The sequence below is a fragment of the Sceloporus undulatus genome, chromosome 5 (assembly GCF_019175285.1).
Source record: "Sceloporus undulatus isolate JIND9_A2432 ecotype Alabama chromosome 5, SceUnd_v1.1, whole genome shotgun sequence".
Taxonomy (NCBI): Eukaryota; Metazoa; Chordata; class Lepidosauria; order Squamata; family Phrynosomatidae; genus Sceloporus; species Sceloporus undulatus.
The window spans coordinates 134,455,080-134,471,244 of NC_056526.1; the positions used below are offsets into that span (position 1 = coordinate 134,455,080).

At 39.0% G+C, this 16,165-nt stretch overlaps 1 protein-coding gene across 3 annotated transcripts in view; it reads left to right on the forward strand.

Moving 5' to 3' along the window:
* Positions 1 to 16,165, forward strand: part of HPGD (15-hydroxyprostaglandin dehydrogenase) — a 31,716-nt gene that overhangs the window by 2,296 nt on the left and 13,255 nt on the right. Inside the window, exons 2-4 of one of the 3 annotated variants that reach the window (XM_042468797.1) lie at positions 1,427 to 1,550; positions 3,730 to 3,836; positions 11,148 to 11,244. In XM_042468797.1, the coding sequence (XP_042324731.1) occupies positions 1,427 to 1,550; positions 3,730 to 3,836; positions 11,148 to 11,244 (328 nt within the window). Of the gene's footprint in view, positions 1 to 1,424; positions 1,551 to 3,729; positions 3,837 to 11,147; positions 11,245 to 16,165 lie in introns of those variants that run through there. The other 2 variants (XM_042468799.1, XM_042468798.1) reach the window with 2 other exon arrangements.

Consider the following 16,165-nt stretch of genomic DNA (forward strand, 5'->3'; position numbering starts at 1 on the left):
CTGACTCTCTGACTCAACTTAGACTTATGGAAATCCTATGAATAAGAGACCAGTGAGACCTCCAAGAGACCCTGTTGTTAATAGCTCAGATCAGGTCTTGCAAACTCAGAGCCATGGCTTCCTTGATTGAGTCAGTGCACCTGTATTGTCATCTTCCTCTTTTCTTGCTGCTTTCATCTTTACCAGGCATTACTATCTTTTCCAGTGAATCATGTGAGCTCATGATTTGTTCAAAGTACAATAGCCTTAGTTAAGTCATTTCAGCTTCTCGGAAGAGTTCAGTCTTCATTTGCCTATTCCTTAGAACTCTCCTACAGCAGCATATTTCAAATGAATTGATGAAATCCTAGAATAATAAGGGACCTCAAAGAACATCCAATTTGCTTCTGGTGCAGAATATACACCTATACAGTGAGAACTCTGTGTGTGTGTGTGTGTGTGCGCGTGCCTTCAAGTCACCTGTTGACTTACAGTAACCCCATGAATTTCATAGATTTTTTTTTTTAGGCAAGCAGCACTCAAATGTTGTTTTGTCAGTTCCTTTCTTGGAAATATATAACCTACAGCACCTGGTATTCATTTTGCAGTCTGCCATCCAAGTACTAACTAGAGTTGACACTGCTTAGCTTTCAAGTTGAGATCTGGTCCCTTTAGTTTATTTGGGCCCTTAATGAGAATTATATAGTCATAGTAAAATTCTATCTACACTGAAGGAGAAATTCCACTAAATTGAAATGTGCTTACTCCCTGAGAAGGGTTTCCCTGCACTGCAATCCTAGCTTACTGAGGAGTCATTTCTATTAGGAATTACTTCTGAATGAATAAGATTACACTATTAAACATATGGAGTGTATAAACCTGTATGCATTGAACACTTAACTAAATCATATATTTAAACAAAAAAGATGCTTAAAGATGCTTGGATGTAATGCAAATTGTATTTATTTGTTTATTGTTAGGGACTAAATACCGTAAAGGCACCAGATTTCATTTTATGTTGGAAGCTAAGCAGTATTAGCCCTGGATAGTATATGGATGGGTGACCACAAAAGCATACCAGGTACTGTAGGCTATAATTCTGAGGAAGGAACTGGCAAAATGACCTCTGAGCATTCCTTACCTAAGAAGATCCTATGAAATTCTTGGAGTCGACAGGTAACTAAAAGGCACATGAACACATTTATTTATTTATTTATTATTTGATTTCTGTCCAGCCTTTTTTATTACAAAGACTCAGTGGCAACATATCATATAGTGTATATCAAATTTCATTTTATTTTACATAAAAGCTACTGTATCCCTGAATGCAGGCATTACATTTGCTTATAACCCTCTCAAGTTACCTGTCCCTCCCTCCTTCCCACATGAGAAACCTAATCTGTGTAGGCATTGGTTGATCATTATACTTTATCTCCTTTTCACATAGGTAGCTCTTGTAGATCTGAATGTGGAAGTAGGTAAGACTTGCAAAGATGCTCTTGACAAGCAGTTTGATGCACAGAGGACGATCTTTGTTCCTTGTGATATTTCAAATGAAGAGAAACTAAAAGGTAAGTAAAGATATATTAAAGAGATAGATAGATAGATAGATAGATAGATAGATAGATAGATAGATAGATTCCACCCTAGATGTTAAAACAAGGCATGAATTTTACACATACACATACACACACATAATTTATGCCCTGTTTTAACATCTAGAGAAGAAAAGAGAATTTAAAAACCTTTCAGTTAGGAATTCTGAAGAAAAGGCTACATTGAAAAAGGGTTTATTAAAAAAAAGTATCCACTCTAAAATATCAAATATTAAGGATGTGTGTTCTAGGCTGAGTGTATAGACACAGTGCAAAGAAAAAAGACATCACAGAGCAGTTGTCACTCTTGTACCAAAGCCTCTACTGTGCTAAACTATTTTACAAGTACAGTACTCTGTTGTTGTTGTTGTTGTTGTTGTTGTTTTAAAAACAAGAAAACAATTTTAATGTAGAACTTCTTTTCCCTTGGGTATTGAAATTAACAGTTTGAAAAATGAAATTAAGAGTCAGTTTTTATAATAATATGTAGGGAAGACAAAACATTTGGTCAAAAGTGGTACTGGAGTGAAAATGAAGGCAACTAACAGAAGACTGTTAATTGGAAAGTTCTTTTTTGAGAGGAATTAATATGTCATGCTGAAGCCATCCATAACTGAGCAGTATTAGGATTATGATCTGAAATCCAGAACATCATTCTACCATTGCTCAATTAAAAGCAACTTTGTGACCTCTGGAAGAGCAGATGCCAAAAGGGTGACTAGATACTGAAGTCATGAAATCTGCAGAATAAGAGTCTTAACATGGAATGCACAAATATGTTTGTTTGCGACTCTTCGGACATAAATAGATTAAATTTTACTAGGTATCATGCAGGTTTCAGGTTATTCCAATTGTAGCTCACTAAAACAGAAACAACCCCACTAAGAAAATTAAATAATTCCCTAACAGGGATGACAAAGACTCGTGAGGAAAAAATATATGTAGTGAGATCTTCTGTCAGTTTGGCAGGATTGCACAACTCTGGTAGAGTGTATAGACAAAGCATATATTGTATAAGTATAGTCTGATCCTAAGCAGAATACCATGTTTCATTTCAGTTGACAGATGCTAAAGAGAAATTGTACCACACCCCTGACTGTGATTTCTTTTTGTGGAAGATAGAACTGTGTATACTGCTGGGCTGGGCTGGCTCTCCTAATGAACACTTCCACTTCAGGTGCAATGGAGGATGGTATCCCATCACCGGCATTGAAAATAATATTCAGTTGTCAGTGTAGTTGGTTTCTGCACATAGGCATGTCATCTTGTGTTTTTCATGGGTCCACCCAGTTACAGGTGTTAACGCTTAAAAACTGCAAGAAGATAAAGGGCAAAGTTCTTGAGGAGGCATGAGGACACGAGGAGAGAAAAAACATTTTCATAAAGTAGAAATCAGGAACAAGTCAGGGAATTTAAAAGATTAATATCTCCTTAAACTACATACATATTGCACCTATACATCAACTCACAAATTATATGCTTTGCTCTGGGTGCATCAGCCTAACTGCTAAACCTTGGTTCTTTACTCATAATTACTAGCAGGTTAGAATCTATACTAGGTCTCTGCTGTTCACACAGCAATAATAAATCCCAACACAACAACAGCTTAGTTAATTTTAATTAATTAATTTTAATTAATGAAGTTCTTTACCTTTGCAGACAGTTGGATTTTATAGTGTTTTTTATTTGAAATGAGACAGAAATTAAAAATGACTGGAATTTGTTCTCATGGCTACTAAAATGAACCTACCTAAATAAATAAATAATATCAGCAAGGGATTTATAAAAGAACTCAACAAGATTATGTGTATGCTCAGTTTGCAAAGATAGTGACACTAAAGACAATTTAACCCACTAGTTGGATTAAACTGACAGACTGCAAACCTGTACATATTAGCATGCAAGTAAATCCCACTGAACTCAGTGCTTACTTCTTACAAGTCATGCATCACTCTGAATTAGTTTTTTCCCATTCTGTTAATTAAAGGGTACAAAGTAAATATACTTCATGAAGAATTAGGGATGTCATATGCATGAGTATAATCATATGCTTCACTTGTTTTATTTAAGCAAAGTTCATACTTCAGATTGCCATTATTTTAATGTATTTTTTAAAAATTAATTACCTCCAATACACCCCACAATTTACTTACAGATGCATTTAAGAAGATAGTTCACCATTTTGGACAGTTGGATATTTTGGTTAACAATGCTGGAGTAAATAATGAAAATAACTGGGAGCTCACCATCCAAACTAATTTAGTAAGTACAATTTGTGCATTAAATATTTACATGACACCCACCTTAAAAAAAGAGCATCTGTATTTTCTGAAGAGAGAAATATGGATTGTCTTTAGGAATTTAGAGAAGAAACTATATGCTTTTGATTGGGTAGGTTCTTCAGTATGTAGTTAAAAGCAATATAAAGTGATACAGAAATCTTAATTTAGAAATCCTGGATTCAGTAGACAAAAAGGATTAGCACACTGCTAAAAAAGCATCTTACCACTGCAGAATTCAAGCTTTATTCGAGCTGTACCCTAGTGTTATCGCATGGTTTTTCTCCCCAAAACCGCCATCCAGGTACAGCCCGATTCTAATGTGGGTCCCTGAACTTGCTTCAGTGGCCATTTTTCCAAGTCGGAAAATCTTATTATATTTTTACTTTATCTCTTTGGTTTCTGTTCTGCAGAGAGGGAGAAAAGAGCATTGAGGGACCAGCAGAAAAATAGCTTAGTGTTGATGACATCAATACATCATTATTCATTTAAACCAGGCATTCCCAAACTTTGGTCCTCCAAGTGTTTTGGACTTCAGCTCCCAGAAGCCCCAGCCAGCTTGGTCAACAATCAGGAATTCTGGGAACTGAAGTCCAAAACATCTGGAGGACCAAAGTTTGGGAATCACTGTAAACCAAGAGTGGAAGAGATGTGGCCCCTGATTCTCCTCCTCAATTTTCCACAGCCTCTTGATCCCACACAAAATATAAATGGCATGATTTTGAGCACTTTTTGCCCGAATTCACTGAGAAACCCCACCAATGCATAAAAAAAGATCCCACTACACAACCCCACAAGCACCTCATTTCTTCTCAAAATGGTGACAGGAAGAACTATGATTTCATTTCCTACCATCATTTTGAGAAAGTCTTTAGGAAAAGGTTGTTGGGTTTTATTTTGGGTTTTTTGGACTTGCTGTGGTAGGTGTGTGGCCTGTGGGGAGGGGTGTAGTTTTGAAAGAAATATTGGCCCCTGGCTGCCAGTAAGTTGTCGACCCCTGATTTAAAGTCATTAGCCACCTCTCATCTCTTATTCACTGGGAATGTGCATCTGTTTATATGCCTTCAAAGTGTTTGTAGACTTATGGAGACACTATGAATTTCATAGGGTTTTCTTAGGAAAGGAATACTCAGAGGTAGTTCTGTCAATCCCTTCCTCTGAAATACAGCCTACAGCTTGTTGGTGGTTTCCCACCTGAGTACTAACTACAGCTGACCCTGCTTAGCTTCCAAGATCAGACAGGATTTAATGCCTTAAATGTTGTTGTTGTTGTGTGCCTTTCAATTCAGGGTTTTCTTGGCAAGATTTGTTCAGAGGGTGGTTGTCTCAGCCTTCCTCTGAGGGTGAGAGAATGTGACTTGCACAAGGTCATCCACTGGGGTTCCATGGCCTGCTGAGGGTTCAAATCCTGCTCTCAGGTCATAGTCCAGTACTCATGCCACCCACTGACCTTCTCCCAAATCACACCATACAGAATTCTTAGTAATGTTTTTGTACTTATTTTACTCATAAATCATAATTCCCATACATCACTGAATGTAATGGTAATAGTTGTGACATAAACAACTACAAAACTAAAATTATACCTATAAATTACAATATCAGATGCACATCCTAAATGTATTTACATGTACATACTTTCATATGGTGAAAGTAAAAATTTTATAATATGTGATGTTACTCACTGACACCATCTCTTCAGCATTTTAAAGAGACACAGATGAACATAGCCTGTTTCTGACAAAAGGCAGATGTTTGGAGAGCAGTTGTGTCACACACACCCCTTAGGGCGTCACCTGGTGCAGTCCACATCCCTCTAGTGATGTCCCTGCATCAATTCTTGATCCAAAACTTGGATTAAAAAACAAACAAACAAACCATGGAACATTCCAAGGAAGAAAATGTGACAAGGAAACTGACAGTAGCTACAGCTAATGGAGTCTATGGCAGTGTTTTGACGTCTATCCAGGCAGTTAAGTCACCTCCAGCCACTTAGGTAAATGAATACTGACCTTTGTTGTGTAACTAAATAACAGTAGCTAACAGTAACAGTAGCACGGCCTAGAACCCTAGAATCAGCAGTAGTATGCCACTTTGTGCCCATGTGTATCGTGCCATAATCATGTTACTCTGGGTCAGTGGTTACTGAACTTTGATCCTCCAGATGTTTTGGACTTCACTTCCCAGAATTTCTGACTGTTGGCCAATCTAGTTGGTGCTTCTGGAAGTTGAAGCCCAAAATACAAGGAGGACCAAAGTTTGGGAAACCCTGGATCAATATGCAAAGGGGTTTTGTAGCACTTTTGTGACCTGAGAGAAATAAATTTGTAGCCTAAGCTTTCTTAGACTGAGGGCATGTCTACACAGGCCATTTGCATCAGTTTCTCCCCCCCCCCCTTGCATCATCCTGTCTACGTGGGGCAGGGCCAAGGATCTGATTCAATTATGGAGTGTCTTCACATGGGAAGGGCAGTTCTGTAGTGAGTTCTGTAGTGAAGACAATCCCAGGGAGACAAAGCCTTCATTGTGTGATGTGGTGGAAATATTTTCTGGGGAGGTAGAATCTGGATGCTCGTTCTGGCCCCAGGTCTACTATCACATATTGGAACCACCTACACTTGGTATCCCTTTTCTCACCTGTTAACCAAAAAGTCATCCATCCGCACTGCATATTGGTCAAAAACAAATCAGAAGATTTGCTGGTCCCCCCCCCCCCAAAAAAAGGATACTGGATCAGAATAATGGCTGAATGAGAGAAATCAATCTGTGCCCATAATAGGGTCCCCATGGAAACAGTTGAATTTATAGCCACATAATCATTGTGTGGTGGCCAATGGTTTCTTTGCAAATTATTAACTGAAGCAGTTCAGACCAAGGCAGCCAAGCCAAGGACACTAAGATGTCATTTGTTGTTGCTATTGTTGTGTGCCTTCAAGTCATTTCTGACTTATGATGACCCTAAGTAAACGTATCATGTGGTTTTCTTGGCAAGATTTGTTCAGAGAAGGTTTGCCATTGCTTTCCTCTAAGGCTGAGAACATGTGTCATGCCCAAGGTCACCCAGTGCATGTCATAGGTGAGCTGGGAATCGAACCCTGGTCTAACAGTCAAACCAGGTGAATCTCTAAGATGTCCTAGCGTACCTGATTCAATAAGACCAGATCCACCCCAAGAAATCACACACACACACCATGCATAAATGAAAGGGGCAACTGTGTGCAAATTACTGCCAAAGCAGCAGAAAGAAGTGGTTCTGTCACATGCCACATTTGCTCACTTGTCAATACTGAGCTGTGTGCTTATTGTAGAGCTTCTTGATCCTCAAAATGCCCACCAAAAACGAAGAAGGCTCTGGTGACAAAGAGAACAGAATTAAAATGAACTGAAGCATGAACTAATCAGGCTAGAATTCATCAACTGTTCTCCAGAAGCTGAGGGAGTAGGTTGTCAGAATAGCCTCCGTTTATTTCAGCACTGACCTTTGATGGTCTAATGACTGAAAGTCTGTTGTATGTTTAAACTGTAACAATCGGAGCATAGCTAACAGCTCTAAAGAATCTGAGAGAGTAGAATGTAGTAACTACCTATCAACCTGTTCAAGGTCCGATTTACATTTAAATGCAAATGATTGCTGGGGAATAGCAACTACCCTAAAATACAAAGCTAGATGGGGTGTAATTCCAAGCAACAACCACCCAACCCATCCAGTCACAATCTGAAGTATGTTTGAATTGTGTTTGTTTTCTGCCAGCCAATCAGTTTGATTAAAAATTCCCCTAAATTCACAATAATGGCAGGAGTGAAACCACCAATTGTGAATGGGTACACTAAAAACTAAGCAAGATTTAAATTGACATGTAGAGAGAGGAGAATGAAACGCAGCCTAAAACTGACAGTTAGTGAGAAGGAAGCCATCAATCATGGGTTAATGGAAAGGTCTCTCTGTGTGTATTTGCCTTCAAATTGACTGTCAACCTATGGCAACCCCATGAATTTGTTAGGCAAGGAATACTCAGTGGTAGTTTTGCCAGTTTGTTCCTTTAAAATATAGCCTACAGCATTTGGTATTTATTGGTGGTGGAGCACCTGGGAAATGAACATGAAACCCTAAGGGCTCTCCCACCCACAAGTTGGGAATTGCAGCTTTAGGGTATTTAAGATGCCTTATAAAAATTAACATCAGTCCTCAGTCAGGGTAAACCTTGGATCTTTAAGTGGTCTTCAAATTGTAAACTGTGGTTTATATGGGCAAGTCAATAAGCTTAAACCCAGCCAACATCCAAACACAGAACACTCATCAACTCCTTTACAGTAATTAGCTCACATACATAGGCCTTGAACATTCTGGCCCAAAAGGCTGGCCTGTGGCCGAAGTCAGGGTGCAGCGTCCTGATGATGCACACCTTGACTCTGCCCCCAGGGTGCCATGATGCCAAGACACAGCATCAAAGAAGTGCTATACACCACACTGCCACGGCTATGGCACCCTTTGGAGGGCACAAAAAGGATCCGCTTTTTGTGGCTCCTTTTTGCACCCTCCAAAGGCCAGGTTGGGACCATGGCATGAGGTTGCCACTGCCTTGATCAGCCCAGGAAAGGGGAGGCATTCCTCCCCCCCCCCCTTAGGGGTGGTCTGTAGAGTCCCATAGTTCTAGAGTAGTTGCCGTAGTCTGTTGTACCACTATGCACTAAAGCATCCAGTTACAGGATCTCCTGGTATAAATTGTCCCCCAGCAATAGAACATAGAACCAATCTATTTGTAAATGGGAGAATATGAGCAGTCTTGTTTACAAATTAGCAGCAAGTTTTCAGTGAATCATGCAGTGTTCTAAAGGCTTAGGGGAGGAAGACAGTTGGACATTAATGACATGAACCCTTGTACCAACAGTTGTTGTTATAAGTTGTTAGATGAATCTGTTAAACTCAGCTACCCAAATGTCAGGCACATAATGTATTTCACTGATTTCCTGGAGTTACAGAAGCCATCATCTCCATCTTCCAGTTGGGCATCAAAAGAGCAAAGAAAGATTGGGAAACAAAGCCATCTAAACACTGAAGTGTAAAGTGTAGCAACAGCAGTCTAAGTCAGCCCATCAAGACCAAACAAAGTTTGATATATATTTCAAATGCAAAATGAATTCTTCTTTTCAGTTCTTTTGAGTGTAGTCCCATCTGAAGCCTTCAGAGGTAGACAAGGTGCCGCCGCCACCAGTTCTGAATGAATGCAGACTAATTTAAACAGGATTAAGCCAACATTCAAACATACAAAAACAAAGCACAGTCTAAAACTGATAAAATTGTTTGGGAATGTGGAAGCTATAAATTATTTAGCTTTCAACACCAGCACTAAATAAATAAATGAGTACATTCCAAGCTACTTGCAGGGCGGGTTTATACTCATAAGGTCAGAAATACTGTCTGATCTTCCTGAGGCTTAACTGACTGAGCCACTCTGGCTCTTCTAAAGGACAAATCAGTCTGCCCTGCAGCAACAATTCAGTGAAGGACATGTAGGAAAAAGAAAGACAGAGACAGAATAATCAATTTTCCCCTCACCCAACCTTTCTAACAATAGATACTGAGCAAAACAAATGAGACAGAAGAAAAAACACTGAGAAAAATCACAAAAAAAATGCAAATGGGTTTTAGAGAATGCCATCCTCACAACTCTCCATTCTTTCACCCAAAAGAACACAGAAAGAAACTATAACGCCCTTCACTCAGTGTTCAAATGACATGTGAATGGAGGAAAGTTATAAGCCAACTGTGCAAAACAGATAGGTGGTGGAAATAAATAAAAGCACCAAGTACTACACTTAGGGGGGGAAATGAAATGCACATATATAGGATGGGATACCCTGGATACATGAGAAAGAGATCTAGGAGTCCTAGTAATAATAATAATAATAATAATAATAATAATAATAATAATAATAATAATATTTATAGTCCGCTTAATCACTCAGAATCCAAGCAACCACAAACTGAACAGGACTCAACAGCTGCAGCTAAAAGATCCAATAGTTTCTAGACTATATCAGTAGAAGTATAGTGTCTAGATCGAGAAAGTAATAGTGCTACTCTATTCTGCTTTGGTCAGATCTCACCTGGAATACTATGTCCAGTTCTGGGCACCACAATTCAAGAAGGATGTTGTCAAGCTGGAGCGTGTCCAGAGGAGGGCAACTAAAATGGTGAAGGGTCTGGAAACCCTGTCCTATGAGGAACGACTTAGGGAGCTAGGGATGTTTAGCCTGGAGAAGAGAAGGTTAAGAGGTGATATGATAGCCCTTTTTAAACATTTGAGGGGATGTCATATTGAGGATGGAGCAAGCTTGTTTTCTGTTGCTCTAGAGAAGAGGACCCGGAACAATGGATACAAACTACAGAAAAAGATATTCCACCTAAACATTAGGAAGAACTTTCTGACAGTAAGAGCTGTTTGACAGTGGAACACACTCCCTCAGAATGTGGTAGAGTCTCCATCTTTGGAGGTTTTTAAACAGAGGCTGGATTGGCCATCTGTCAGGGGTGCTTTGATTGTGTATTCCTGCATGCCAGGGGTTTGGACTTGATGGCCCTTGAAGTCTCTTCCAACTCTATGGCCTGTTACAGACAGCCAAAATAAAGCTGCTTCGAGTCACAGTGGAGGTATAGTGTTTCAATGATGCATGCATCCTAAGAGTCCAGAAGTTGCACCAAAGCCACGCTCCAGTCCTTAGGGCTGGAGTGTGGCTTTGGTGCGACTTCTGGACTCTTAGGACGCATGCATCATTGAAACACTATACCTCCACTGTGACTCGAAGCAGCTTTATTTTGGCTGTCTGTAACAGGCCATACAGACAGAAATACAATCAAGGTGACAAAGGACAAAGTCAAATTGATTAAAGGAGGGAAAAGCCTCCCAAAGTGACTGATTGCCTGGCCTCCTCCAAGGAAGAAAAAAAAAACCTGCCAATTATCTCATCCTGCAAGTAAAGGAGTGATGATAGGCTTCATCCTCTGGGTTTGTTCTTTGTTGTGGCATTACAGTGCTTTGACAGAGATGGCTAAATATCTCACAAAACTACAGATCCCAGAATTCCATAACATTGAGCCATGGCAGTTAAAAGCAGTGTCAAAATGCAATATTTCTGTAGTGTAGATGCAGCCTAGGTATCACTACCATGATAACTGAAATAACTTCATCAGTAAGAGTAAATATTGAATGCACCCTGAAAAAATCAATTTAATAGATTAATGCCAGACAGATAGTATTACATATGGTTATCTCCTTTGTGTTTTCTGTGTCAGATTTCATTGATTAGAGGAACATATCTTGGGCTAGAGTACATGAAAACTGAAAATGGAGGCACTGGAGGAGCTATTGTTAATATAGCATCACTAGCTGGTAAGAAGATTGTTTCTTTGTTTTACATTATAAAATACAATCTCATTAAAATTCAGAGAGATTTACATAAAGTTCCTACACATAAAACATATCAGCCTGAAGATAAGTAGCAGCACTGTTGTTAATGATATTATGTGCCTTCAGATCATTGCCGAATTATGGAAGTTGGAAGGCAACCCTATCACAGAGTGGTTTGTTTTTTGTCTGTTTTTGTTTTTTGGCAAGATTTTTTCAGTGGTGAATTTGCCATGGCCATTCTCTAAGGCTGCAAAAGTGTGACTTGCCCAAAGTAACCCAATGAGTTTCCATGGCTGACTATGGGTTAAATTCGATTCTTCCAGAGTCCTATTTCAGCACTCAAAGCACTACACTTCAGTGGCATCACTGAGAGGGGGGGCAGACTACACCAGGTGTTACCCTAAGAAGAGATGACACCACAGCTCCTCAAACATCTGCAGAAACAGGCTATGGTATTCACCTGTGTCCCATTAAAATACTGAAGAGATGGTATGTGTGGAATGAGGCTCAGTGGGAGGAGAAAGGAGAGGCCCCAGGTTTTTTTTAAAATAAATGTTAAAATGTCAAAAATAATCCTTAATTTTAAAAAAGCTATTTTTAAGAGCATCACATTTTACCAAATGTTCACCTTACACATATGAAACTATGTATATATAAATACATTTAAGATGTGTGTATGATATTGTAATTTAAAAGTACAATTTTAATTATGCTGTTTGTTTATGACACAACTGTTACCATGACATTCAGTGATGTATGGAAATTAGGATTAATAAGTAATATCAGTACAATGTAAAATAATAAGTGAGTTCATTGAAGAGGAGAAGGGATGTGAAATTGTTAAGGAAACAGTTAAAATGATTTTCCACATGGGAGGAAAAAGAAATTTAAAAGAAAACACTGTTCTTTGGTAGGGTGGGGGAGAGGTAAAAATAAATAAATAGAATGTGTGTTAGGGGGGGATTAGTTAATAGCTGATAACACTTTTGAGATAGGATGTGATTAATTTGTTGTCTTGTAAGGTAAAATGTTAATAAACCATATAATATGGTTTAGAAAACATCAGTACAAAAACGTTAGTAAGGATTCTGTATGGTGTGATATAGGAAATGGTCAATGAGAAGAGGGCTGACACCATGAGTTACACCAACTCTAATGATGCCATCACCACACCAGTTCCCCTGGCTTCAGATTTAGCAGCATAAGAACAGATAAATTAAAACAAACAGTAACTAAAGAATAAACCTCACCTGGTGCCTCCTATTGAAAAAGGTGCTAAGTGAACATGTGTAAAAAGGACATTCCTACAGCAAAAAGGTATTTAGTTCTCACATACGCCCCATAACGTTTAGACAGACTTGCTGTTAAGGTTCTCTCCTCACAAAGTAACAGGACACCCTCCCACAGTTAATCCTTTATTATCTGGGGAGGTATTCCCATTTATCACACTTGCCTATGCTGTATTACTTATACCATCATGCATTTGGTAACACCACCCCATGTCATTGACTGCTGAGGGTGAAAGGACACAGGGAGAGAACTGTAAGTTGTACTACAGAAATGATAAGCAGAGGAAAGATAGAAGGTGTCTGATGTCATAGCAGTCCTAGAAGTAAAACTTTGGTGTCTTATGTATCACCAGCATTGTACTTCTGTGCCAAGTCTGATTGAGCCCTTGGTTTCATGGATGTCATGCTCAAGAGTTTAGGGCAATTACTTGTCTGGACAAGAGTTCCAAGAATCTCTCAGCTATCATGCCCCTGTTTTACTTTAAGGCAAAGCTGTAATTTAAAACTATCTGTGTTCTGATATATGTGTTTTTTCTGTTGCATATATTCAAGGCAGAACCTTTAAGCTCATCAGTGCTTTATTCACCTTACTGATGAACTACCTCCCTGAGGCTATCTCAAATCCTTGGGCATTAGTGGATCAGAATCCACTGGTATCACCACCCCATGTCATTGAGAAGGGAGAAGGTTTTGTTGGGTCATGGGTTCGGCACTCACTGAGGATGAAAAACTCTAGTGTTTTCTAGCATGGAAAAACTGCAGATCTCATGGCTTCTGAAGCTTCTCAGATGATTCAGAGGTAGCTAAAAACAAAGCAAAGGATAGCAATAATAAAGTGTTTTCCATGCCTCTGTACTGATTCACTGGTGTCTACAGGAAATGTATATGTTAAGCTATCTTTTTTACCTACCGGTAACTGTTGCATTGGTCTTATTTTCTAAGGCATACAAATAACGTGATCAAGTAATACAGTGGACCCTTGTTATATGCTGGGGTTTGGTTCCAAGATCCCCTGTGGATGACAAAATCTGTGTATGCTCAAGTCCCATTAAATATAATGACACAGCAAAATGGTGTCCCTTATAAAAATGTAAAATCAAAGTTTGATATTTGAAATTTATACATTTTTGGAACATTTTCAAACCGTTGATGCTTGAATCCGTGTATACAAAATCTGTGTATAAGAAGGGCCGACTGTAGTTGTTTTTCATGTGTTGTTCTGCAGGGATGGGGAAAGTACAGCCCATGGGCTATTTGTGGCCACAATTTCAGGGTCCTCCACGTCAATTTCTGTGGCTCTTCATCACCTCACAGGGTGAAAATAATTGAAAATTGAAATTGATACTTTTAGGGGGGAGAAAATACATTCCTAATGTCCCTTAGAAGGTGGGGACAATTTCTAACAGGATCTGACCCGTAAATGAACCTTCTGGTCACTTTCCATTGTAAAAATGGTCTGCTCTGGGCCTAAAATGGCCAAAACATGGCAGAATTGCCCTCCAAACCCTTTAGGGGTGTAACTGAGGCTGCGACAGTGCCAGTACAGTACTGACAATACCAGTGATACTTCAACATTTTACTCTTAGCCACCCCTCTTTACATCTATGTGAAGATATCACATGTATTCCACTCAACACAGCATATGAATAAAAATAATTTGTTTTTTTTAGTGTATGTATTTTCATTCACACATTCATCTATATTCATCTTTTAACAACTTATAGGGCAGTAGAATTGTTCAAATTATAACAGTTTTATTTAAATATATTCAATATTTGACTCAGCACTATAAATTGTACACATAAAAAAATTGGGAAGAAGAGGAGGAGGAATCAGAGTCTCCCAATCTTGTGCCCCCCTCCCGAGCATGTCCTGCATCCCACTGGGGGTCCCACCATGCCATTTGAGAACCACTGGACTATATTATGAAATTCAAACAGGATATTTAGCTTGGATCAAGCACACCAGTTCAAACATACCAAACATCAACATTCTTAAACTCTGCAGAAATCATAATCATCATTGTCAGTACCCACTTTTTTTACCACTAGCAGCATGCCTTCGATATTCTGCCCATTAGGGAGGCTGCACCTTCTCCATCACCTCTTTTCTCACTTCTGTATCCCTGTTTAATAAAAGAAAGAAAAGAAAAGAAAAGCAGTGGATGCTGGAAACATGATTCTACACTTAAGTATGACCACTTTCTCTCTTTTCCTTTTATCGTCATGAAAGATAGCCCCCTTGGTCAGTCCCCTAAACCCGGTTTTTAGTGTGTGTGTTTGTCCTCCAAACCTCCATGCAGACAATCCTTCCCACATTTTTATAGCAATCTAGTCATGATTGCTTTAAATGACAAATTAATCAGTGATTTGCATTATAAAAAATACTAATGATATAAAAGTTTTTTTAAGTAGATAAGGACCATATTCTGACATTAAAATGCAATCCTATGCCTGTTTGTCTGGGAAAAAACCCAACTGAAATTAATGGGTGTTAGTTTCAAGTAAAAATGTGTATGATTGGATAAAGAGTATAAAAACACTGTTAAGAATAAGAGGCAAACTCTTATCATTGAAGTTGTTGCTTGAAGTGCACTGTTCAAGCTTGAAACTATGTATCCATTAAGCATAATTATTTCCAGTTTAAGTAAACAAGGGAAGTTATAACAATAAAAAAAACCAAGAACAAAAACCCATACAGCTTTCAAAGCACTAGTGGGACAAACTGTAGAGACGTGAACAGGGATTGCTTCAGCCAAGCACTTATAAATGAGAATTATGTACACCGGCAGGAAAGGCTGGTTTGTGGAAAGAGTTGGAGCATAGTGTCCATATGATGCATTCCCCAGCTCCACCCCCAGAGTGGCATGAGGCTGTGTGCCACACCACGTTGCACGTGGCATCCCAACACTCCTCTGTCACTGCATCCACATGACGCAGCACCAAAGGAGCACCGTAAAGCCATGGCACCGCGACTATTGCTCCCTTTGCAGGGTGTAAAAAAGGAGCTATTTTTTGCATCCTGCAAAGGCCAGATTGGGGCTGCAGCGTGCAGGTGTTGCAGCCCTGATCTGGCTGTAAAAGGGGCGGTCTGCACAGCCCCTGAGTTACAACCAATCAAAAAACAAATGTGAGCAGAATAAAGAAATAATCTTAATAATTTGTAGATACCGCCAGAATTATATTTGTACTCCAAATTTCTCACTTTCTGGTTGTCTACAAATACTAATGGTAGCATGTGGAGCTTTAGAAATGCAAATAAATGCATTTAGAATCTGATCTTTCATGATCAGATTCTAAATGCATTTATTTGCATTTCTAAAGCTCCACATGCTACCATTAGTATTTGTAGACAACCAGGTTACCGGGCAAATAGTGACACTTTTACCGGATTCTACTCATCAGGAATGGGGCAGGGAGGCAATGTGCTATTTTAATTTCCCTACAAAACCACAATAAAAGGTTATGTTAAAATGTCAGGTGCACAGAGCTGCTCAAAGGAGTATCACAACTGGCATCCCAAAGATAGAGGAGGACAGTGCATAAAGGGACCCTCAAGCCTGAAATGATCTCTGATAAAGAAGAATGGTGTTTTAAATGCATTATTTCTAGAAA